General features: G+C 40.3%; 2 protein-coding genes across 4 annotated transcripts in view; both read left to right on the top strand.

The window, feature by feature from the left end:
- The window catches only part of LOC121891847 (growth hormone receptor-like), a 61053-nt gene extending 58749 nt beyond the window's left edge, over nucleotides 1-2304 (top strand). For all 3 annotated transcript variants that reach the window (XM_042404480.1, XM_042404477.1, XM_042404479.1), the window contains 3 exons: nucleotides 129-216; nucleotides 409-478; nucleotides 1174-2304. In XM_042404480.1, the coding sequence (XP_042260414.1) occupies nucleotides 129-216; nucleotides 409-478; nucleotides 1174-1869 (854 nt within the window). In that variant the 3' untranslated portion in view covers nucleotides 1870-2304. The remainder of the gene's footprint in view (nucleotides 1-128; nucleotides 217-408; nucleotides 479-1173) is intronic.
- A 6404-nt stretch (nucleotides 2305-8708) lies between these two features.
- On the top strand, nucleotides 8709-20573 carry dusp27 (dual specificity phosphatase 27). Its single transcript, XM_042404443.1, has 6 exons — nucleotides 8709-8765; nucleotides 10716-10896; nucleotides 12615-12733; nucleotides 14238-14469; nucleotides 15872-16089; nucleotides 17163-20573. The coding sequence occupies exons 2-6, from the start codon at nucleotides 10760-10762 to the stop codon at nucleotides 19979-19981; spliced, it is 3525 nt and encodes a 1174-aa protein (XP_042260377.1). The 5' UTR covers nucleotides 8709-8765; nucleotides 10716-10759; the 3' UTR covers nucleotides 19982-20573.
- The last annotated feature ends 5975 nt before the right edge of the window (nucleotides 20574-26548 follow it).

Raw genomic sequence — 26548 nt, 5'->3', positions numbered from 1 at the left:
ATTAAGACGTTTAATTTTCTTTTTCTAATTAAATATGCAGCCTTGAGGGTAGAAAAGGCTGCGGAGGAGAGAGGAGGGAACGTGTCTGTGATTAAATATTGTTTTTTTTTTCTGAACCCGTGCTGCAGGTAAACTGCTGGTGCTGATTCTGGTGACGGGCATCGGTGTCGCCGCTCTGCTGGTCATCGCCTTCAGTGTCATTCCACAGAGCAAGAAGTGAGAAAACACACACACACACACACACACACACACACACATACTGATGTCATTATCCTGGATTTATGTTCATTTTGTCAGACGACGTTGTGATTAGAAAATAATGATTTTATCAGCTGTGTGTGTGTGTGTGTGCGTGCACATGTATTTGTTACTCTTTCAGACTTCCTCTCTTTATGTTTTCACCTTCAGGATAAAAGACTACTTCCTGCCGCCTATTCCGAAGCCGCGGATCATCGGCATTGACCCGATGCTCCTGAAGGTAACACACAAACACACGCTCATGTCTATATATATATATATAGACATGAGTCATTTTCGTCATTTTCTTTTGTTGTCCACTTTCCTTTCTTTCCTTCTTTCTTTAATGTCTTTCTCTGATTTCCTCTCCTTTACCTTCTTCTTGCTTCTTTTTCTCCCGTTTCATCCCTCCCTTTCCCTCCTCTTCCTCCCCTTTCTTCCCTTTCTTCTCCTCCTTTCTCTCCATACTACTACCACCTTTCGCTCTTATTCCTAATTTTTGCCCTCTTTTCCTTCTCTTCCTTTTACTTGCTTTTTATTACTTTCTTCAATCCTGCTTTCCCTCTTTCCTCCTTTTCTCCATGTTTACCTTCCTACTCGTCCTTCTCTCCGTGTCATATTTTGGTCCCGCTGCATTTTGTTTTCATTTTCCTCTTTCCTTAATTTTCCCTTTTTCTCCTCTCTTGTCTTTCTGTCCCTCCTTTTTTTTTAACTCCATACCTTTTTATTTTCTCTTCCTATTTTCTGTCCTTTCCTTTTATTTCTTGCTGCATTTTCCCAAAACTTTTCCTCCTCTTTCCACCTCTCACTGTCTCTAACTTTCTTCAAACGAATCTCTTTTCCTTTTTCTTCCATCTTTCCTTCATTTATGTTTTTGTTGACCTCCTTTGTTTTTCCTTCTTTTCCATCTTCTGCATCTCTCTCTTCCGTCCTCAGAAGGGGAACTTGGATGAAATCAACCGTCACTTCAGTAACTTCCACAGTTACAGACCTCCCAGCTACAGCGAGGAGGTGTGGGATCAGGTCAGCGCCGACAACGTCTATCTCACCACGCCGAAGGCGTGCAGCGTCCCCGCCGACCCCACCGACCGGGAGAAGGACGCCCTCATGGTGCCGTGTGACCTGACGCCTCTGGCCGCACATCATCAGTTCATGACACAGAACCCGATGTCGTACATGCAGAGCCTGTCGCCCTACTGCTCCGCGCCTCCTGACGCCTTCATGGCGCCGCTGGACAGGCCCTCCCTGTGGCCGAGGCCAGAGATCGTGTCTCTCCCGGGAACGGACTACAGCATGATGGAACACCCCGGCCTGCCCAGCACCATCCCTACACCCAACCCAGCTGCCGTCACCGCTAACCGCTCGCCACAGGATTTCTACACCTGCGTCCAGCTCATGAATGACAGCGGCGAGGTGCATCTGGTGCCGTGCTTGCCGCCGGCGTACTGCCGGGAGTTCCCGCCTCTCCCGAAGGTCGATTTAGATGCGGAAGAGAAGGAGGAGAAGAAGAAGAAGCTAGCCGACTACCAGGCCAGGAAGAATGCAATGAACGGCTCGAAAGACAACGGCGAGGCAGAGAGGAGCGAAGCCGTCGTCCCTCTGCTGCCTGTTGCCGTCGACAACAAGGGCTGAACGCACATCTAGAAAAACACTGTGAAAACTGCTGAACGTGCTGAAACATGGAGACTGTTCCCATGTGCCGGTTCGACTGGAGACTCGAGAAGAGTTGACTTCACAACAGGAAGTGAACCTGCAGATCAGCAGCCTGCAAATATCCAAAAACAGCAAACAGACGTTGTGTTCGTGGACAACGCGGACTCTACAAAACACTATTACTGGTGCAATAAGCAACGACAAGAACTTTTTTTTTTTTTTTTTTTACTTTTTATTTGTGCCATATAATTCATACATTCCATCATTTAGTAAATAAACATCTCTACGTTCTCTTATATATCTTAACATATGAATTTCATGGAATAGAGACATATGGATAGAAAACAAAAACCAAAGAAACAACAACAACAACAAACCTGATATAACTGAAGAAAATACTAAACAAACAATAAAATAATAACTAAAAAAAAAAAAAACACACACAGGAGACATAGCAAATTTCTGTTGTAGTTCTTTGTTTTTTACTTGACTAATATCCATGGTAACCGTACAGTAGATCCATAAAACCGTCCATGTTCAGCTGTGACCTTTTCTATAATGAACCTCATTCACCCTTTGTTGCCATTGTTTCATGTTTGGGGGCTTGTGGCTGCAACCACAGGACTGCAACAGGGTTAACATCCTCCTGGTGCCGCTGCAGGTTTGGATGGGCCCATTATATATATATATATATATATAAGAGTGGTCTCCTTGGTGGCCACAACCCCTCCAACATAATCCTGAACATTTCCATATTTAGCCGACCTTCCAGTCAAACTCCCTCCAATTTGGGCCATTTGTTAGTTTATGACCACCTCTTAATACAATCCAAATCTTTATTCTTAAGGGTGTTATTATCACTCTTAAATGTCTAAACCCTTTCTTGGTCCTCTGAAGCTTTACTTTATCCTTACGCTACAGCTAGCTACTCCACCGAGAGCATAAAGAAGTCCTTTTAAGCTCTCTTTGCAAAAGTCTGCTCACCTGTTCAGAGCTCATAACCAAACCTGATGTTGTTAAACCTGCGGTCGGCTAGATTTTAAAGTAAAAACCCTCGTATGTTCGAACAAATTTCAGGTGAATTAAGAGCAAAATTCAGAGTTCTCGCTCTGACCAGAAAAAGGTTGGACCTGCCGATGAGTTCAACTGTGTCACATGATGTGATTTATGGGTAATGAAGTCCACATTTACCACATGCTGCTTCTCTGCTAAAGCTACACGTTCAGGGTTGTATGTCTTTCTCAGGAAAAAAGAAAAGTACGACGCCGTTTGATGTCGAGGACTCGGGTCACTTCACGTCTAAATGAGAGAGACTGATTACTTGCTGGGTACATTTAGCATTCAGACCCTCTGTTACATACATTAATATTTCATTATTAGCCTTACCTTGCTGTAGTTGGGATATGGTTTTTAATATGAGACCGTTTTAAAGCTCCGACTTTGGAAAAGAAACCAGATTTTGTTTTTATATTCTAGAAAATGGTTCATCATATCCCAGCTAGCCTCCACAGGATTTCCATATTCAGGATTATTCCGTTATTACACATGCGGCGGCACTTACATGTGCAGACTCATTAAGGAAATATTTGATTATCCTGAACATGGTTGGAATATTAATCTGCGTGTGAAGGCTCTGCATCTCGTTATTATCTCAGCTGCAGTGCAGAGATTTACCTGCTGCCCCACAGTGATGTTTCACAGATTTATTCCTCTTAAAAAAAAACTCTTAAAAACACTCATTAAACTCGTTAAAAGAGGTCAGGAATAAACAAAAACCTACTGCACCCCCTCAGGAAGACGTAAGCTGTGAATTTAAGCTCCCAGCTGCAGAAGATGTGTAGATTTCTGTTCATGCTCAGGAGGTTTAACAAACTTCTAACCAGTGTTTTAATATTATTATATGTCAGTCACTGTCCTGTTTTCTGTGTATTTTCCAGAGAACATGGAAAGATGTTTTTATTACTCACAATAAGGTAAAAGCAAGCTCCTCTCCAACTATTCTTTATAAAGTATATAACATATTTTTTTATAATAGACCGTTTTCGTCCTGTCTTACAAGTCTAACACTGTAATAAAATGTATATTGTATATTTTAGAGATGCTGAATGACCAACCAACACACCTCAAGCAGTGTTTTGTTTGCTTGTTTTTTTTCTACCAAATGCAGGTGATGCATTTTGCAAAATCAGAATTTTAAAATTTGCCAATTTGGACAACAAACTCAAAGTTTGTGAACGTTTAGTAAGATTTTAAACTGTTCTCCAGCTTCCTCCTGGAGGATCCTGAGGTGTTTTCCCATGTTTGGGTGGTCCTACTTTCAACCTTTTCTGCAACCCTGTCTCTTACAAATGACGTTTATATACTACTAAATTGCTGTCCCATTTATTTTATTTTGTTTAGAATGAGTGAACTGCTAAATTTATATATCACTCTGGGGTGGATGGAGCGAGACAAGATCAGGATTCACATCAGGAGTCCTGTATGTGTTCAGGTTTAAGCAGCAAAAGGTTAGTGAAAGAGACCTAACCAAAAGCTGCCAGAGTCTGAACACAACCATAAAGCAGTTTAATATTGCTGTAGTTTCTCCTAGGAGATATTTTCTTCCAAGATCAGACATTTTGGTGCAAGCATTTCAGGTTTCTCACCTTACGTTTCTGCAGTTTAGTTGTATATGCATGTTATTTACTAGGAGACGGGGTTGCTCTTTGAATGTCAGAACTCCTTAGACTGTCCTTCAGGTTGAGCCCAAACAACCAGAGACGGAAACTCTCAATCTTTTAATCCCTACTCAAAGTTAATGATGACAGCTGCTGAGACTCATCAATCTCACACTCAATCTTAAGGCTTAAAAAGAAGCACAAGGATTGTCGTAGAGTGTCTAAAAACAGACAATCACTTTACACAGCCGTTTGCCAGGTGTGTAAAGGTCGGCAGGGTTTGAACTTACTTCTCAAGCTCACTACTTCTGTCACTTTTTTTTGTATAATTTATGGCACAAAAAAACGACAAAGACACACAAAGAGATAAAGGAGGCCTTTGGATACAGTGAGAGGAAGCCATGATGGTGATCTAGATGTTGTAGGACGATACGTCATGATCTAGTTTGAAAAACTAGGAAAACGTTTGAACTCCTGTACTTGTGGCATCGACTCTGAAAGGGTAAATCCACCGTTTTCAGTCTCAAACAACGATTAATCGTCAACAAAAAAAATCATCTGCAATTATTTCAATTACTGATTAACCGTTTTAGTCGATTTTTTTCAACTAAATGTGAGGATCTGCTGCTTTTCTTCGTCATATATGATAGTAAACTGAACATGCAGCAGCGATGTTGTGTCGTCACTGTATTTTTCTCAATGTTGCAGTTAGATGTGGCGCTGTTATCTATTCCTGTGCCTGTATGTGCCTTTTTTTTTTTTTTTTTACAGACCAGTAACTGTTTTCTGATTCTCTGTTGTGTTGAAATCTCAGCCGAAGACAAAATGGTCAATGAGTAAACTGAGAGTTGAGACCTTGTGTTGAGCATGTATACAACCAGCTCAGTGTTAGTTACTTTTTCACCTTTTTATTGTGACAAAAAACCACTACACAAAGTCTCCATGCAACGTGGGACTTTCTTCGTGTCAGACTAAAGCACTTATGATTATTCTTTTATGCAATAAAAAGTGAAAAGGCAAATAAAAGTGTGCAGGGTTAATCATTTATAACAAACACAACTTACGGCGGATGGAAAAGAGTCAACCTGTCATGTTTGTTGGGTTCTGTATCTTGTTGTATTTGTGCAGCTGCTCTGCTTTAGCACCATTTATCAATAGCAGCATTTAGTGCCAATTAATGCAAAGATCAGTGACATTTCTATAATTTAACCATCTTTTCTTCACCTTTACTAATTGGTTTTACCTACATAAACCTTAAATTAACCATATTTGAGTCTACTTGAGTGGATAATAACTGTAAGAACTGTAAAACACAGGCAATAAAGATTTTTGGAGAGGTATGTTCAAGAATGTTCTGATATGTTAAAGATAAATAAAATGTGGTGTTACGTTTCCCTCCAAAACATATCCCATGAAATGTTGGTTCTTTGAAGTTTTTGTGCACTAATGATGCTACGTTTGATTTCTCATGAAATATTTTGGCACCTAACCTCAAGCAAAACTTTGGTTTTCTGTACAGATTAAACAAAACAAGATATAAAGTGTTAATCAGAGAGTTTCAGTGGGGCTGGTAGCTGGATATTATTACCTTTGGACAGAGCCAGGCTAGCTGTTTCCCTCTGTTTCCAGTCATTATGCTAAGCTAACTTAGCTAGCTGTTGGTGGTAGCTTCATGTTTAGCATATCAACATGAGAGCGCTATCAGTCTGAACGTCTAAATCTCAGCAAGAAAGAGAAGACGAGGATTTTCAGAAATGTCAAGCTACACTTCTAATGCTAATGTAGCATAAAATGCTAACATGCATTTAGCTTGTAAACATTTGTTTTTTTAACTGTATCAAACTAAACATCTAACTTTCAGAAAGAAAAGCAAATAAGTGTATTTACCAAAGTAACTTTTAATTTAAGTTTGGATAAGTTTAAGTCTCAGTTTTGGTTAAATAAAGAAAAAACTAAATTGTTTGTTTTTTCATATTTTTGCACTATATTTATTGCTTTACCACAAAAATGACCAGATGAGCCAAACCAGATATCATCCTAAATTCTATTAGATTTCACAGAAGCGTTTGATGAAACGATTTGATGCCGGAAGCAGCTGTTTGGTTTTTCTTTGTTGGATTCACTGAAGAAAGATGTTTTTGAAGATTTGTAACCTTCTTAAAGCACTTTAAGTAACGTTAATAAATCCCTGTCTTTATGCATTTAGACTACAAAACTAAAAACACAGAAGAAGCTAAAGTGGTTCAGTTAATAACAAGCTTTTCTTTACTGCCTGTAACATTCAATAATTGGATTTAAAGAGTCTCATCTGAAAGTAATTCATAAGAATGTAAAATGGCAGTTCACCAGTCAGACCTTAATTCATCTTGTGAGTCTTCTATCACAATACACCAAGCGACCTCAGGCTGGTGTGTAAGTGTGTTTGAGTGACCTTGTGACTTACATTTGGCTGCATTTTCAGGTCGTAAACAGGCAGGATGATTGTCAGCTGACTGTAGATAAACAGGAGTTAATGTCGTGGAACTGCAGACATGTTACAAAAGTAAAAGATTTAAGTGAACAGAAGTTATTTAACGGCCTCGTCTTGCTTATCAGAGACTTCTTTGTCTCTATGGAAACTGCAGCTCATGTGGACGTTTACATGAAAGTTAACAAACACTCGTTTCCTTAAAGGGACAGTTCACCACATCACAAGAATAACGAGGTCTGTTGATTATCTAAAGTAACTAGGATGCCGCTAATGGAGCAAATGTAATTCACTAAAAACAAAAAGGATTCAGGAGTAAAATAAAAGAAAGAAAAGAAGCAAAGAATGAAAGTAAAGAAATCAGGAAATGAAAAAAAAAAGGAAAAGACGGAAAGAAATAGAAATAGACAAATGGAGGAAAAACATGAAGGAAAGAGGACAGAAGAAGAGAGGGCAGGAAGGATGGAAAAAGGACAAGAAGAAGGAATGAAATCAGTATAAAAGGAAGGACAAAGGGAAAAAAGAAATGTAAAAGGAAAAGATGGAAATAAATAAGGAAAGAGGGAAGGGCAGAGGATGGACAGAAAGGGAGGAAAAATGTATGGCTAAAACAAAAAGAGAGTAAAGAGGAAAAAGGAGAAAGACGGAAAGAAATGAGGAAAGAGGCAAAAAATAAGAAAAAGGATGGAAAAGAAGGAACAGGAGGAGGAACAAAGGAAGATGGAAAGATTAAAAGACAACGGCAAATAAGAAAGAAAGGATGGATAGAAAGGGAAGAAACAGATTGAAGGAAGGACAGAGAAAAGCAGCAGGAGGAGTAAGAAAGAAGAAAAGAAATAATGAAAAGGGGAAAGGACTGAAATAAAAAAGGAAAGGATGGAAGTAAATTCCCTTTTTGTGTTTCCCTGTTGAGCTGCAGGTGGAAGTTTAGTAACAAAAAGAGGAACTTTGGCACTAAAAAGACTGTAACGTTGAAATATATTTCTGAGCGACGGTCAACACTTCAGTGGAGAGAAGCTCACAGGAGGCTTTGATGTCTTAATACTGAGAACAGCGAACATCCAAGTTGTTGTAACTCTCTTTCTGTTCTGTCTTCTGAAAGTCTTTATTCTTTAACCCGAGCAGATCGGCCTACAATATGAAAAATTAGTCTAATTGTTTCACTAGTTTCTAAACAAAGGACCCGTGACATCTTAAGTCACGTTGCATTGAGCCTCAGGTCATTATCAACACATTTTGGCTTCACATCCCACCTATCTGTGTTGTCTAGAAGGATCCTCTCTGGCCTTGGTTTACCACGGCAGTGCTGATATACTCTTTATCAGAGAGGTTTCTGCTTTCACCAAAACATCACAGACAGCTGAAGTCTGGAGGACAGATTAAGAATTACAGTGTGAGTTTTGACCCAATTTGTCACTCGATCTGTAACCCCTAAAGATGGAAAACTCCATAACACTTTAAATACATTTATGTACACTTTATCCTCCATCACTTCCATTGTAAGTGCTTTATGAAGGGATCTTCTAATGGTCAGTATGAACAGGAGGTTTTAAGACACTTAAAAAACTGTGAACGTGTCCTTTAACTCCACCTGTACTCGAGTAGAAATACTCCGTTACCTCGGGCTGGTGTCGGGTGTCCTGCATGTTTGTGGGGGGGGGGGGGGGACAGGGGGGAGGACTCTAACTGTAGGACCCTGAGTCAGTCCGGCCGCCACCAGCTTTCAGACACACACCACCTTCAACAGCGAGGTAGGAAAACACACACACACACACACACACACATAATGTTTCATATAAAGTTTGTCAGCAGGAAACAAGGAGGCAGATTTTCTATTATTGTGACTTTTCTCACCTCAGATCAGTGTTGTTGTTTTGTTGCTTTATAAGTGTGAAACTTTTTGCGGCCTTTCAGCCTTTCGGCCTGCCTGTCAGCCTCTGAGGCAGCTGTCTCTCCGGTTATAAATAGACCTGCTGGAAGGCCTGTTATCACCCACACACACACACACACACACACACACACACACACATTCATACAAATACACAGCAACATCAGCTTTTAAAACTTCATACATTTCTCATTTTTTCTCATGAATTCAGAAGATAAAAGTGTCTTTCTTCCCTCTCTGACCGTCATTTCTCATATTTCCTGCTGTGTAAACGACATTTATTTCCGTCTTTAAGCTGAACAGATCACGCTGTGGTGCAAACGTGTGCTGTGAAAGCACTGCCAGGTTTATAATTTAAATATAAGATAACTCCACTTTAAGTCTCCTTGTTTAGCATTTATAAGCAGCATATAAACAGTTAGTAAATGGTTTATAACACTATTTATCTGTCCATTAAGGTGTTAAATGTGAAGTATTTTTCATGTTGGTCAGAGCACCACTATTAAGCATTAACGATCAGTACATAAAGAGTTAATAAATGGTTAATAACACACTATAATGTAAGAGGATATAAGTGTGTATTCATGTATTTGTCAACAACGACAAGTGGAGGCTGCTGTATAATCAGATGTAATAATGACTTCATAGGAGAGCTTATAACTGCTGACACATGCTGTACATTAATAAACACTTTAAAACGTCCTTAAATCTGCTGATGACGTCATTACAGTGAGTCAAATGATTATAAACTGCTCATAAAGACTTAAAGTGTTATCATCAAACTACAGCTGCAGATTATTCTCATCATGGATTAATCATTTGCTTTATCAAACATCAAAAAAAAATTTAAAGCACAAAGTGACATCATCCAGTGTCTTGTTTTGTCCAACAAACACTCAAAAAATATTCAACTTACAATCATATAAGACCAAGCTGCAAATTCTCAATTTTAAGAGCCTGGAAGCATCAAATGTTGAGCATTTGATGCTTGAAAAGTGACTTGATGAATTGTTAATGATTCATTTTCTGTTGATCGACTCATCGTTGGAGCTCTATAATCAATTAATTGGTCTGTTTAGTTTCAGAAATATCAGAAAATTAGTTTCCTGCAGCTCAAGGAGATGTTAACAAACACCAAGAAAGCAGCAAATCTCCAATATTTAAAGATGAAACTGGTAAAAATTTGGCATTTTTTTGCTTAAAAAAATTACTTAAATGACTAATCAGTGATGAAATAGTTGCAGATTAATCGACCAATCGTTTCAGCTCTATTTATAACTTTGCTAAATAGAAATGTCTGTTGTGTTTACACAGTATAAACAGTTCAGGCCTTCAGCAAAATCTGACACTAGACAATCATCTCGCAGCTTGTATCATAATACCGTCCAACACTAGAGTCAGAGACAGCTGCAGCAGCTTTTATTCAGAAGAATAACAGAGTTAAAGGACAGTTTCACCTGTTTGCTTCTATATTATCATGATGATGAGGAGCAAAATGTGTTCACAGCATCATCAAATATCAAACATCAAATATTAAAAGTTGGCATCAAGATTGTCTTCTGTTAAAATGAGGAAATCAGGAAACTTTGCTAGTTTCAGGCTGTATTTTATTCAGAGTTCTTGTTTCTTGTTATTAACATTCCTCAAACTCACAGGTATAAAATAAAGTATTTTGGTGTCAAAACGTTTCAAATAATTCCCGTCAAAAAGGACGTGAAGACATGCGGAGCTGTTTCCTGTAACCTGAAACATGAACATGAATCAAAGCGTCTCTTCATCAGTGTTTCTCTCCCCGTGTGTGTGTGTTCGATAGACGGATCCAGTTTTGCTTAACAGGAGGCAAGGATCTTGGTTGCCATGGCATCGACCAATGAGAGCGGGGAGCGCAGGGATCAGACGGTTCCCAATGGAGACGAGGAGGAAAAGGAGGAGGAGGAGGAGGGGGAGAGTGTCCGAGGAATCCAGTCTCATTATCTCCGCTGTGCGTCTCCCAGGTAGAAGACGACCTGTTTAAAGAACTGTTGATTTAACATGAAAGAATATGTGAAGCACATTTATGCGTCTTTAAAGCTTCGCTGGATTCCACATTTCATCCACTCTTCATCAAATCTGTAGATTGTTTCTTGCAGGAGTTTAAACTTTTACATTTTCAGTCATAAAGAAAAGAAAAACAGGATTTTGCAGCCTCATGAAATCATCAGTCTGAGTTCTTCTTTCATTTGAGACTTTAAATATCTTCTCAAAACGTTATTTTAAAGCATTGTAAGATTATTTTTCCAGTTCCAACATGTTTTATTTGTTTATTTTGCTGTTTTTGTCTTTATTTTAGTAATTTTTTTCTATTTCATTCTTTTATTTGACATATTTTGTACAATTATAGAGTATAGTTTTTCCCACATTAGACACTTTGTAACATTGTTTATTATTATTATTATTATTATTATTATTATTATTATTATTATTATTATTATTATTATCCAAAGCAGTGAAATAAGCTGCTATATTTTGTTTATGTAAAGATTTGGCTGTCGAGAGTACAAAGAATGACATTTTCTTGTGATCGTTTTACTTTTCTACCTCTATTCTTTTCTATTTGTGCAAATTTGTACAAACAAATAATTACAACATTTTAAGGATTCAATAATTACGGGGTGCAATTGATCAGAAATTTGCAATAAAGTAAAAAAAGAAAATGCAGGAAATGCAGGCAAACATCTATTTCTAAGAAGATTTTTAGAATGAAAGTCATCGACCTGTTACTGGTGGTTTTTTGATTTGTGATGAAAATATATTCTATTTGTTGTAAATTTACTACATCAGTAAATAAAAAACAAATAACAGAAACAGAAGAGTTACAACCTCAGCACAGACACTAACATGATAAAGTATCAGTCAGTGATGAATCGCTGAGGAAACATGTTTGACAGAAAACAAACATGGAACTTTACAAAGTGGAGCATGAAGAGGATTATTGAATTAAGCAACAACGATAATTTAAATGACGGCATTTGAAGATGAGTTCACACCAAAATGAAAATGAAATTGACTTCATGTATCAAGCATAGCGCGTAATAAAGACCATCTGCAGAGCCTGTCGTATATATATATATGTTTAAATAAATGACACTGAGAGGAAGAAGATCAGTTTTAGAAGCATTTTTATGAACATAATCCAGTATCAGTGATGTGATTTTAAGCATTTTTGTGTATGATACATTTCTGTTCATACACTAGCAGATAGAAGTTTTAGAACATCCCAATTTTTCTAGTTTTTATTTAAATTTAAGCAGCTCAAGTCTAGTAAATAATCTTAAAGGGTACAAAGGTGAGTGGTAAAAAAAACCATTTAGGTTACCAAAAACTGAAAAAGTGTTAATTTCAGAGTTATAATCAAGTTCTGTGTTAATAACTTACAGCTTTTCTGCAGCGATGGAAGTAATTTAAGCCTTGAAAGTTGATGCAAACAGTTCCTGTAGGTCTCCCAACTTTAATTGAACATGTGTGTACAGGAAGTGTGACGGTCTGCGGCTATTTGCTGGATCCAGAGGTGGTGATTTGTTCTCTGCCTGGTGCAAAACATTAGTGGGAACTTCCAAACAGTGTTGGGAAGAACTTTCCAACAATGTGTTCAGCTGTTAAATCTGCACAATATAACAACTGCAAACTGTAAATTTCAATAAAACCTTGAAACCTTCTTTCTCTCTGTCTCCAGTTTCTCCATGGTGTCAGACTCCAGGTTCTCCATGATCTCCGGCTCCGACGCTGCGAGCATCTTCATGGAGCCCATCCACCTCTCATCAGCCATCGCCGCCAAGAAGATCATCAACGAGGGTAAGACACAAGAAACAGTCATGTGATCAACCAAAGAGAGAAACATGGTCTGAGATTAGATCCCAGAGTGCGATTAATGGTTCTTCTCATTATTTTAAGTCAACAAATAATATAAAAATAGTGAGAAATGTCCATCAGAAGTTACCAGAAGTGAAAATCATGTCTTCAGGCTGCTTTTCAAACTGTCAAAAACCTAAACATGTTTCAGTTTCACTGCTGAAATTATTATTTGATTAACTGATTAGTTGATGGCAGGCAGTGTGGGCTCACTGTGTGTAAATTAGATTTTGGTAATAAGATTAATTTAATATATTTAATAATAATTTTCTGTTATTTATATCCTGTTCTGATGTTGAATGTCAAACATGGTCAAAGGTCCAAAACTTGAGGAGAACATATGAAGAAATGCTGCCTGCAAGTCAAAATTCAGGGCTTCAACTGTCCTGAATCCTTTGTTTGCAAAGTTACTTCCTGCTCGTTATGACATCAGATTGTTCGCACGGCCATCAGGAGCTAAAACGGCCTGTTTCAGACAGAGGCTGAACTGAGGGGCTGCATAAAGGGCCAGTATAAGATAAATAAGGAGTTTTTAACTGTGAATCAAGCAAAACATATTGCAGTAAAGCCCAAAAATATAAATATACACCTGGAAATATGCAGAATATGTCCCCTTTAAGTTATTCATGAGAATCAGCCTTATCTTTAGTGCTCTTCACTTCTCATCCAAATACAGCATTTGGAGTAATGAGCTCTGAGTTTCATATAATTCTCCTCATTTACTGAGAATCCATATTTCATTCCTTCAGCTCATTACCGGACGGAGAGATCGAGATGTCTTGGTTGTCGCTGATTGAGGAAATTAGTTGATACGACGCATCACAGAGCGCCTCCTGTATCACATTTCTCTTCTGACATTACATTACATTTGGCAGCTTAATGGATGATACATGTTTCATCTGCAGGGGTGAATACAGCTGTGGTGTCTGCTTTCTGTATTTGTAGAATATGCATGGCTACAAGACTTATCTGTATGCAGTTTGTCCTTAAGGATGACAGTGAAAGTATGAGACATGAAGAGGTTTTATTCCCACCAGGAGTTGAAATTGTACGTCGCAATATGAGCGGTTTGTCAGACAGTCTGTTTCACAGCACTTAATATCTGGAAAAGATGGTCTTTACTTTGCTAATGGAGCACTCATAATCAATGCATGCATGCCATGTGGGGACTCGTTTCCAAAGAAACAGAAGCAAAGTCAAAAAAAGGTCCCCATCCTAAGAGGGACGGGAACATTTTAAAATGATTGTGGTAAAGATGTTTTGGCAGGTATGAAACATTTTGGGACTTTGCAGATACATTTGGTACCACTTTCTGATGAGTCTAAAAGTTTATAAGCATTAATTAATGGCTTTAGTAAAGGTTAATCAATTATTAACTGAGTTCTTCTCCTTTCCAAGCTACCAGAATTGTTTACAAAGCACCAAATTTATTGTCTTCCCCCCTCAGAGCTGCCGCCTCGTGGCGTGCGCACCGAGTCCATCCCGGAGTCCATGCTGGAAACCGCCGAGCAACTGATGGTGGAAGACCTGTACAACCGCGTCAGGGACATGATTGACGACCGCAGCCCCTACAACACCCCCTGTGTGCTGGACATCCAGAGGGCCATGGTGCAGGACCGCCTGGAGGCCCCCTCCAACCCCGTGGACGAGGTGTGGCCCAGCATCTTCATCGCCGAGAAGTGAGTCTCAGGGAGGAAGACAAAGAGTAAAACATCACTGTCAGAATTACCAACATATCTCTAAAATAAGAAAAACAGACTCATTTGAGATGTAATTTTCCCAACCCACAGAGACTTAATCCTTCACTTAACTGAGAACATCAAATCACAGAATGTAGACATACATGACGGACAGTGAAAAGGTTTCCATCTTAATGTAGCACAGATTTTTACCAAATTTCCAGAAAATCTGCAAAGAGAAAATTGTAATTAATGTGTGTTTCCATGCACTGCCTTTATGCAAATATTAGTAGTTGGGTTGTTGAGATAAACAGTTGGTGGCAGCGGTGAAAAACAACGTACAAAACATGATGGAAATATGGCGACTCTGTCCGTTTCATACATTAATTTTAGGTATTTTTGCAATATTCAGAGAGGTTTATTTTAAATTTCAGTGTTTCTACTCAGATTTTCTTATACACAAACTGTGAATAAAAACAGGTGGATGGAAATGTGCCTTGAACCTGGGAGATTTCAGTGAAACGTGGTGCAGCAGGTTATGTTATGTGCAAATTTAAGACCATAATTCACACATAAATCCAGTCACAAAGAGGATTCTGCATGTTTCCTCCCTTCTCTGGAATTACTGACAAAATCTGGGGGAATCAGTGAGATCCAATTTAACATTTTTCTAACAAAAAACAAATTTAATTAAAAATCTGATCAGTTTTTCTTGCTGAAATCAGAGTTTCTTTAAAAGTGACTTTGAGCTTTACGAACAGGTGAAACAAAAACTAAATATATCATCCCAGGCGGTCGAACAATCTCACCCCTCCTGGTTTGACAAAGTAATCTCAACTCAAGGTCCACTTACTAGCTTGTTCCCAACTTTCTAACGAATCACACGGTCTTCATCAGTGGATAGATCTTCACTTTTTGGGACTTCTTGTTCATGTTGGATTCAAAGTTGAGCTTGAAAATTTACTTTTGACTGTAACTGCAGTTTGACAAAACAATCTCAACTCAAGGCCCGCTTACTAGCTTGTTCCCAACTTTCAAACTCACCACATGGTCTTCAACAGTGGTTGGAGTTTATGGAAGTGCAGATCTTGAAAAACAATCTGAACTCAAGGTCCACTTATTAGCTTTTTCTGAAGCGTTCAGTGGAATCACATGGTCTTCATCAGTGGTTGGAATTTGCTCACTTGTTTTGTGCAGATTAAGCTGATAAAAAGTGCTCAGACAAATGTAAAGTTTGCAGTGTTTTGGTTGAAAGCTCCAGAACGAGCTAGACGGGTGGATCTTAAGGTCAAAAATGAACTTGCGAGCTCAGTGATATCCCTGCTGCGCTGTCTCTTAAAGTTAAAGTTTGGATGTCTAATTTCATGCGCAATAAGACGTGACTTTTCTTCTTCTTCTTCAGAACTGTTGCGGTCAACAAGGCTCGTCTGAAGCGAATGGGAATCACCCACATCCTCAACACCGCCCACGGCACAGGGGTCTACACAGGGGAGTCTTTCTACGCAGGCATGAACATCCAGTACATGGGCATCGAGGTGGACGACTTCCCCGACTCCGACATCTCGGTGCACTTCAGGCCCACCGCCGAATTCTTGGATGAAGCTCTGCTGACGCACAAAGGTGAGATGTGGTTTGTTTGTCTCCATTTTTTATTTGCCCATGACGATTATAAAATGTTTATTATCGTTAAGAAAAGACAATTCAGCCGATTAAAGTCGTGAACCATGAGATTTTTTTTTTTTAGTTTGTGAATGGTGAATTTTGTCACCAACTATGTGATGTTTCTGCTCCACAGATCACATGAAATTTATTTTCTTTTTGTTATTTTATTTAACAAGAACAATACACAATGCACTTATTTCACCAGATGTAGCTAAAAGCAATTTTTTTTCATCTGTATGTCCCTGGGTGGGGTCACCAGCGATGCAGTAAAAGATAAAAGAGAACAGCTGACCTGAAATGTCAACTTACAAAACTTCCCAGTTTCTAAGAAATGTGTTATGGACCACACAGAGTTCCTGGAAGAGGAGCATGTTACACTCGCAGTGTTGACTGTCTCCATTCATCGCAACTGCAGCTGATTCACAAAGTGTTGCCTCATGACGTCTGCAGCAACAATTGTAGTTCTCATTGCCTTGTATCATGAAATGCTTTGAACAATAACACTTTCACTGCCAGCACAAGTATAAACCATTTTTAATTGTTTCCTTATCAGAAAATCATTTGATTAATTCACTAATGAAATGATAAAATCTGCATCAAACATCTATTTTATTTTCAACTTTTGCTGACACTTCATTTGCTTTCCATACATGGAATATTTTACAGTTAGATTCTGGCCAATAAATCTATCATTTTGTTCTTTGATAACTTTGATATTCTTTATATGTAAATAAATAATGACTGTTAATTTCCAATAGCTGTGCACCTACATGTGATGTGTTTGCTAACAAGTTCAATATATCAACTTAAAAGTGTCCACAACTTGTTTCCGCTGCCTCCAAGTGGACAAAAAAGTCTGTTATTGTAGGTTTAACTAATATAAGCTTGTCACAGATATATCAGTTACAGCATATAAGTGCCAAGCAAAGTGAAGATAGATGTCCCAGTATATATCTTGACATAACAAACTCTCAATTATTGGCCTCAGAAATCCAGTATCAGACTATAATTGCTTTCTTGTTTGTTCACAGGGAAGGTTCTTGTGGTTTCCATGATGGGCGTCAGTCGCTCTGCTGTCCTGGTGGCGTCCTACCTGATGATCTTCCAGCACATGTCCATCATGGAGGCCCTGACTTCCATGAGGAAAAAACGTGCCATCAACCCCAACGAGGGCTTCCTGAAGCAGCTGCGAGAGTTGAACGAGAACCTGATGGAGGAACGCGACGACGATGACGAAACACTCAGCCAGTGTTCTGTCATCGACGCTCGCACACGTGCTCGCATCTTTGGCGAGGGCGGGGATGATTATGATGATGATGATGATGATACAGATAAAGAGGAAGACGAGAGCATGATCGAGGTGAAAGCGCAGTCCATCATGATGGAGGAGGAGGAGGACGGAGCCAGCGTGATGAGCAGCGTCGCCTCTTCTGCAGCTGCTGCGGCGCTCAGGAGTGGATTGATCGGAGCGCAGAACGGGCTGGACAACCAGGCATCAACCGGCGTTCAAGAAAAGCTTGTTCTCCCTGAGCAGGAGGGCGGCGAAGACGGAGACGATGATGACGGTTTGGGCAGCATGATCCGCGAGTGGCAGCGGAGAAACGAGGTGTACCAGAGTGACGAGTGGTGGGAGGCGCAGTTGAACAGCGACGGGGAAGATGGGGAATCTCTTGCCGGGGGCCGACCAAGGAAGCCCGGAGGAGGTGGAGATGCTGACGTGGACAGCGTCACCAGCGAGGACGTACGAGCTGTGAAGGAGCGGGTGAAGCGTCGCAACAGACGTCCTCCCTCCGACGCGATGTCCACCTCCAGTTGCACAAGTTACTCCGACCTTTGGAAACAGAGGCTGAAGGAGATTGAGGAACAAGCCGCCGCTCGCTATCGCAAGAAAGAAGACGACGATGGCAGCGAGAGCACCGCTACAGAGGAAGGAGAAGGAGGAAAGAAGAAGATTAATGATGATGTGGAAAGCCTCCTCTCCGACACCAGCTCCATGTACAACTTTTGCCAGAGGAACAAGGAGAAGATGACGCCTTTGGAGCGCTGGCGCATCAAGAGGATCCAATTTGGCTGGAACAAGAAAGATCGGGAGGACGGAGAGAAAAGTTCAGTCGGCGATGGTGATGGCGAGGAAGAGGCCAAGACGCCATCCTTCCAAGAGGTCAACCTGACGGCCTATCAGGCATGGAAGCTGAGGCAGCAGAAGCGATACGGGGAGGAGAACACGGATGAGATTTTGGAGATGAGTCGGGGTGAAGACTCTGCGACGGTCAAACGGAGGCAGAGGCGTGAGGAGATTCTGGAGCGTGCAAAGAAGAATCTAGAAGAGAGTCAGTCCATGTGTGGCTGGGAGAACGAGAGCTGCGTCAGCGGAGGGACGATACCGCTCTCGGCCTTCTGGGCCGGAGCCGGAGTCATGGGTCCGCCAAGCGTCGCCAACGATGACAACATGTCGATGCTCAGCGGCAGGTCATCTGTCATATCTTCAGTTTCGCAGGCTCGCAGCACGAGATCTGCACAATCTGCTGCCCCAGTTAATCCACTGACACCAGTCCCTCCCATCCTACCAGTTCCAACTGCACAGGGCCCTGGAGGTGAGCCAATGGTCAATCTGGCCAGCATCCAAAACTGGATCGCTAACGTCGTCTCTGAAACCATCAAACAGAAGCAGAGTGAGATGAGCCTGCCTCCTCCATCACGTGCGGGATCGGAGCTTAGCTTCGGCGGTGCATCAAGCGTGATTTCTGGCCGGGGCGTAGACGATGACAAAGCATCAATGTTGAGCGGCGCTTCCTACTCCAGCGCTCTATCACAGGGTCAAGGCAGGGCGGCGTCGGTCCTCTCAGGTGGTGGGTCCAGCAGCATCTCCGGCCTCACTGGAAGAGGCTCGGCGCTGGGCTCCACACTTGGCTCCACACTTGGCTCCACACTGGGCTCCAGCCTGGGCTCCAAGAAGAAAATCACCACCACCAGCGTCCCTCTTTTCAGCCTCTTCCAGGACCAAGTCAACCTGAGCAAACTGGATGCCATGGACAAGGAGATCAAGTCCGAGATGAGGGGCAAGATGGCAACCTATGAAAAGAAGAAGATCCTGGAGGACAACAAGCGCAGCACTCTCTACAAGAAGAAGAAACCGAAGGAGGACGAAGACGAGGAGGAGGAGAGAAAGATGAAAGAGGAGGAGTTTCTTGAGGAGGCAAAGAAAAAGGAGAAACCTGTGAGGACTTTCGGCCTCTCTGGGTGTCTGAATCTCAACCCAGCGCTGGAGAAAGATAAGAACACCAGCATCGACGACTGGCTGAAAAGCGTCAGGCCTCCACCGAGGAAACCAGCCTCCGGATCAGAAGCAATCCCAGAAGAGGACCCCTACGACGATGTCGACGCCTCTGCTTCTGAATTCGACTTCTCCAGCCGCAGAGCGTCCTACGCTGCCGATGAAGAAGACGAGGAGAGGTACGGCGTCACCTCCAGATACAGATCAAGATTGCACAATGATCTATCAAGTGAGGACACTTCCTGCAACGGGTTCACACAATCCCAAAGCTACAGCCGAGCGGGAAGGTCATATGGCGCTTACGACGAGAGCGACGAGGGTACGGAGAGCTACCACGACTTCTCCACCAAGAGAAAATTCACCCATCATTCACGATATGAAAGCAATGACACGGAGGGGAGGAGCAGCAGGAGGGAGGACACCAATGACGAGGAGGAGGATGACATTGCTGCCTTCATCGCCCAAACCAGGCAGAGGGCAAGAGCTCGGGCCGCCGCCGAGGCCGAAGACGACGAGGTGCTCTCCGCCTGGAAGGTGCAGCAAGAAACAAAGTCACAGAGTAGAAGTGAATCTTAGAGGAAATCTTCTGATTTAGGAGGTGCCAAATCCTTTTTAACACAAGAAAATACAATAAGAGGGAATAATTATGCTTTCTGAAGTAGCAGCTCTTTGACATTTGAAGAGTTTTGTTTCCCAAAACGTTTCATAAATGAATTATTGTCAGCAAAACTCCTAAAATCTAGAGGAAACATAAAGTGTTGTGAGGTTGATTAAGGACTTTTGTTATGCTCTACTGATCGAGAAACACTGGAATAACTGTGCTGTTAGTGATTTTGTGAAAGTAGATATCACTTGTGATGTGTTTGGGGAAAAAAAAAAGCACTTTTGCCTTTCTTGTCATGCATCGAAATCTAAAAAGGATTCACGTTTATCACTTGTATTGTTAATAACGACTATATTTATGAACAGTTTATCCCTAAATTGACATTGTAGTTGCACAATCGTTGAATGTAAAACTGCTTATAAAACACATGTATTCATTGCATATTTTCATAAAAGATTAATTATATTATTGTTGCAATAAATCTTCTGATAAATTATAATTGTGGTTCATTTTCTTGTTTTTTATTTTAACAGACAGCTGCAGGCTTAATGGGGAAGAGTCTGCTTTTAATTTGGGTCATTTTTGAGAATTTTAGGACACAGTTCCTCTTTTTTTTTTTTTATTGTATAATAAGAGAGGAGTAATTCCTGGAAGAGTCCTAATTCTGCTAATTTGTTTTGGTTTACTGATTGTGAAAGACTTGGGAGTAAATTTAGATGGCTGTTTGTTTTTAGGAACAACAGTAAGCTATTGAGATCAAATCTAAGTGTAATAGCACCATCTAGTGGACACATGGGGGAAGTGCTGTGAATATTTTGAGATTTTTTATAAATCTGAGGGACATTTTCAAAAAAATAAGGAAGTTTTATGATTCTCTGATTGCTCCAACAGCTGAGGGAAAAATACCGTAATACCTGTATGATTCAAAAGATTATTAAAATTATCTGAAATTTCAAGTTCAAGTGTATTTAATTGTCTCATACAGCAGAATGAGACCAGGAAATAATAAAAATAAATAAATAAATGGTAAAAAAGGAAACAAAAGCATAAAAAATCTCAAGTGTGTAGTGCATAAATGTATATTAAAGTGCAGTAAAAGAGATCTGAGTTAGTACAAAAAGAAGGTGCGAATACTGTAAAAGGAAGAAAATGAAGAATTATGAAGTTTCTGTCGTTTATTTTTCATTTTGCAAACTATTTATCATTTTGTCCTTCAAAGATCACTTGTATTTAATTAAATTTAGCACTTAAATGTGTAACTCTGATTTGAGTGTTGGCTGTGTACAGCAGCGAGGATGGGAAACGGTGACATAATGCAAACACATGTGAGACTTTAACACACATTACAGCTTATTGTGAAGCTTTACATACCACAGTTGGATAAACCGCTCAGGGAATGTTGATCGTAATGCAGTTATACACTCAGAGAGCACTTTATTAGGAACACCTGCAGTCCAAATACAACAGCTCAACATAAATTCTACTTTTATGAAGCTTCTACTTTTTTAGTTTTTGTTGACATTGTCAGAAAGGTGATAATTCTACTTTATGTTTATCATTGAGGTCATAGTGGGTGATAAAGTGGGTAATAAATTATTTAGTATTTTTCCACCAAAGGTTTTTTCCTGGAGAAGGCTTTGAAACAGCATTCAGACCTTCGTGCACATAATTAAATTTTATAGAAAATATAATTGGACAATTAACTGAATAATTAAATATGAAAAATGTTCTTTTTGGTTCTGATTGAAGGTTTCTTGATCTCATGACCTCAATCTTTCCACAATCCTACAGCGTTGTTTTTGTCAGTTGTCAGTGATATTAGAATATCATAGAACTTATTTTGTAAAGGTTAATTCAACTTTATGCTCATTTTTGAAGCTGCAGTTTTTGCTGGTGAATGAATTCTTTTATACTGACAGGTGTTTCTAATTTTTCATCCTCGCAATTTATATCAGTGATGATGGAAAAACACCTGTCAGTGCATCATTAGCTGCAATGATTGATCGATTAATCGATAATCAAACTATTAAATTAATCGCCAGCTATTCTGATGATCGATTCATCATTTTAAGTCTTTTTTTTTCTCTGGTTCCAGCTTCTCAAACGTGAATATTTTCTGGTTTCTTTAGTCCTTTATGACAGTAAACTGAATGTCTTTGTGTTGTGGACGAAACACTGAATAAACATTTTTCACCATTTTCTGACCAAACAGCTAATCGAGTAATCAAGCAGCACAAACTACAGCCTTCAAAATAAGAGTTAAGATGAATCAACACCTCTGTCAAGCATGTCTGACAAAATAAAACCTTTATTAAGGCACGACGGGACAGTTAAGTGTATTTTTGCTTTTTTTGTTGCCCCTTACATTTTCATTACTCCTTAAAAAAAAATACACCAGTAATCAGCATCTGACGTCCTTGCAGACTTGACATGAGCTCAGCATGTTTTAAAAGTCTTTAAATGACACAGATATGCAGGTTGTGGGACAATATATTTCTCAGTAGAAATGAGTAAAACTTGGGTGGAGCGTTGAAGTGAAGCAGAAAGAGAAATCACACCTGAGAGATTAAAGTATTACAAACAACAGTCATGAAGCATGAGGCTGAAAACGTGGCCTTCGAGTCACCGGACTGCGGATTGTAGAGTGACGTGTGTGGGGAGGGGGGGGGGGGGTTTTCTGCCAAGCAGCACAAATTAAATCCTCTCTGAGTGAGTGTGAATGCTTTCATAACAAGTGGTTTGAGTGCAGGTTTTCTTTTTCAGTGTTTCTTTTTCTCTCTGTTTCTGACACGTTAAACAAACTGAGCAGTGAAAGAGCAGTTTGCCTTCGTCTCGTCACATGATGGCTAGCTGGTGGACGACTGCAGACATGCTGGACAGTCTGGATCTGGAGGAGAACTCGATCATGTCTCGGGTTATTCAGGCAGTCGGGCTGTTTGGAGATATTCTGTCACTGGAGGACACGATGACGCCGATCTTGTCCGAAAGCAAAAGAGAGGACGGGTTTGTTAAAAGTCCTGATAACACTGAAGGGACTCCATCAGGTGAGGAGGAGGAGGAGGAGATGGAGAAAAGTGTTCAAAAAGCAGACGATGAAGCAGAAGTGCCGATGGAAGAGACGGAAAAGGAAGCGGAGGATCAACAAGTTCAAGAATGGAAAGAAAATAGTGAGAGCGAAGGTGGAAAACGAGAGGACGGGGAAAAAGTGGAGAAAGATGATGGAAATGTTGAAACGAAGGAAGAGAGGACAAACATGGAGGAGGGCAAAGCTGTGAAGACTGAAGAAAAGGAAACAGAAAGCGTAAAGGAGGAGTTGGAGGAAGATGAAGGGCGACACAGCGAGAATGAGGAGGAGGCAAAGATTGAAAAACAGAAAGAGGAAGAGGTGGATGAAGTAGAAATGATGGAGGATGAAAAGGAGACAGAGGAAAGAGAAGAAAAGCAGGAGGTTGAGATGGAGAAGAAAGAAAAGGAGGGAGAGGAAGAGAAGGAAGAGGAGAAAATAGACGACGAAGCAAAGACTCAAAGAGAGGAGGAAAAGAGTGAAGAAGAAGAAAAGGCGGTAGAGACAGAGACAGATGATGAAGAAAAAGTGATGATGGAGGAGGTGGAAAGGGAAGCAGAGGATCAACAAGTCCAAGAACGGAAAGATGAAAATGAGAGTAAAGGCGGAAAACGAGAGGAGGAGGATTTGCAAGGAGGAGAAAACGTGGTGAAAGATGATGAAGGAGAGGAAGAGGAGGAAGAGAGGACAAAAAACATGGAAGAGGATGAAGCTGAAAAGACTGAAGAAAAGAAAACAGAAACTGGAGAGGAGGAGGAAGATGAAAGGGGGGACAAAGACAATGAGGAGGAGGAAAAGATTAAAAAACAGAAAGAGGAGGAGGTGCTGGAGAAAGAAAAGGAGGCAGAGGACGAGAAAGGAGAGGAGACGGAGGGAGGAAAAGAAAAGCAGGAGGTTGAGATGGATCAAAAAAATGAGGGAGAAGAAGAGAAGGAAGAGGCGGAAATAGAGGATGAATCAAAGACTCTAAAGAAGGAGGAAAAGAGTGATGAAGATAAGGAGGTAGAGACGGAGGAGAAGAAGGAGTCAGACGAAAGTGTTCAAGAAGCAGAGGATGAAGAGAAAGTGACGACGGAGGAGGAGGAAAAGGAAGCAGAAGAGGTTGAAGAATGGAGAGATACAAATGAGGAGACGACGACTGAAAAACAGAGAGAAGAAGAGGTGCATGAGGTAGAAAAAGAGGAAGAGGAGAAAGGAAAAAGTGAAGGCAAGGTGGAGGAAGAAGAAGAGGTGGAAATGATGGAGAATGAAAAGGAGGTAGAAGGAAGAAAAGAACAGCAGGAAGTTGAGATGGTTAAAGAAAATGAGGTAGAAGAGAAAAAGATAGAAGAGGAAAAGAGCGAAGAAGAAGAAGAAAGGGAGGTAAAGACGAAGGAGAAGAAGAAGACAGATGAAGATTTAGAGATTGAGAAAGATGAAGAGAAAGAGTTTAAAGAGGATGAGAAGGAGGTTACGGTGGAAGTGAGAAAAGAAGAAGAGGAGGTTACGGAGGATGGAATTGAGGATGAGGAAGAACAGTTAGACAATGAAAGACAAGAAGAAGATGTGGAGACAGAGGAAGAAGAGGTGAAAGAGGAAGAAGAAAAACAGGTAGCAGAGAAGAGTGAGGAAGAAAATGAGGAAGGAGAGGACAGAAAGGAGAGCAAAGAGGAAGAAGAGGTAGAAGAAAACGAAGTAAAGATGGAGATTAAAGGATGTGAAGATGAAAAAGAAGAAGAGAAAGACTGCAAAGAGGAATCAGATTCCCCAAAACCACTTCTTCAAGATGCTGAATTGGCTGAAAAGCTGAGCGTTGACGGTGCAGAGACAGGAGGTGAAACAGACGAAGAGCACGCTGCCAAAACCCTCAGCGAGCAGGACGTTTATCACACATCGCCGAGCAGCCACAATGACAGCGAGGAAGCAGAATCAGCTGCTCACGAGTCTCCGACAGACACAAACCTCCCTTCTGTCGATGCTCGTCTGCATCCGAGAGAGCTGTCAGCAGAAGAAGAAACGCAGAGTTTGGAGGAACTGGAGCTTCTTTTTCAAACGCTGACAGCAGATCCTGGAACTGGACGTCAAGGTGAAGACGACGCCGGAGATATCACACCTGAACTACAGACAGGTGACGTTTCCTTTATTAACATTAAACACTGTAAAAACATTAAGTTGTTTCTTTAAAATATGCAAACCTGTAACCTGAGTGTGACGTCACAGTGTACTGACACACCCTGACGGTGAACTTTTTCAGTTTTTTCAAATCTTTTTCAGCTGCTGTTAAGTCGCCTTTTAAGTTTAGGAAAAGTTCACAGTTTTGGACAAATGAAAAAGAAGTAAACAAGCTCTCTGTGTGTCACCAGCACACCTCACACAACATAAACTGACATAATCAAATCTTTTACAGCTAGATCTTCATGCAGGGTCACCTCTATAAGACAGGACCACAACACAGGACACGCCTTGTTTCAGTTTGGACTTAAGTGGTGCACAGACCCTAATAAATTTCCAACAAATTAAACTACTGAAACCAGTTAATATGCAGTCAACCAGGAGCTTTTGGGACCCCTTAGACAGTTGCAAACACTTATTATAGATTCATGTGTGTGTGAGTTTGGTTTATTTGGATAAATCACAAGAAAAAAAGGCAACATTTAAAGAAAAAAAAACAAATTTTGTGTAGCTGGATTTAGTCTTTTCTCATCTTCTACACTGGTTGGGAACCACTGGCCAAAGTGGTGGCACAAAACCATCAACAGAATTTTGCCTGAGAGTCTCAGCTCAGGGTAAACAAAAACTTTAAAGGAGCATTAAATTATTCATTTTAGGTTTAGTTTATTGCATTTACAAGACATTTGCCAGAGCTTTCAGCCACATCTCGTAGCCTCCAAGATCATGTCATCTCCATAATAATAACAATTATAATTTTATTGGTGTAACACATTCAAAGCTATGAGCACAAAGTGATTTCCAGTTGCCGAAAGAGAACCATAAAACAAATTATTCATGCTTTACTTTCCACAAACAAATGTTCTCATATATGTTCAGCATTAACATTTCGCATTAAAAACGTTCCCTGATGACCAAAAAATGTAATCTGGGTCATTTTCCTTTTTGTTTTTTCATAAAGTACTTACTGTTGCAAGTATGTACATAAAAAGAAATATAACTTTTAAGGGACAAAGTAGTAAAATGAGTGATCAGGCCACCTTAAAATGTTAAGCCTGGTTTCTAGCTATGTTTATTATTATTATTATTTAAGACATAAACTTATGATTGTAAGTTCTGAGATGGATCTGAACGTGAGTTTAGTTAATGTAAATGAGTTTGAGATTTTAAAGTGTAAAACAAAAAAAAATTCTCTATTTTGGCTCAATTATAACTTGTTCTGTAAAAAGTCAGATGTCCTGCTGGAAGTTTGGTTTTAGAGTTTGCAGTGTAGAGCGGATGTTATGTAACTGCAGCTATGATTGGCTGCAAAACAATAACTCAGAGC

The sequence above is a fragment of the Thunnus maccoyii genome, chromosome 24 (genome assembly GCF_910596095.1).
Source record: "Thunnus maccoyii chromosome 24, fThuMac1.1, whole genome shotgun sequence".
In the NCBI taxonomy this organism is placed as follows: Eukaryota; Metazoa; Chordata; class Actinopteri; order Scombriformes; family Scombridae; genus Thunnus; species Thunnus maccoyii.
This window is presented reverse-complemented; position numbering and strand designations above follow the sequence as displayed.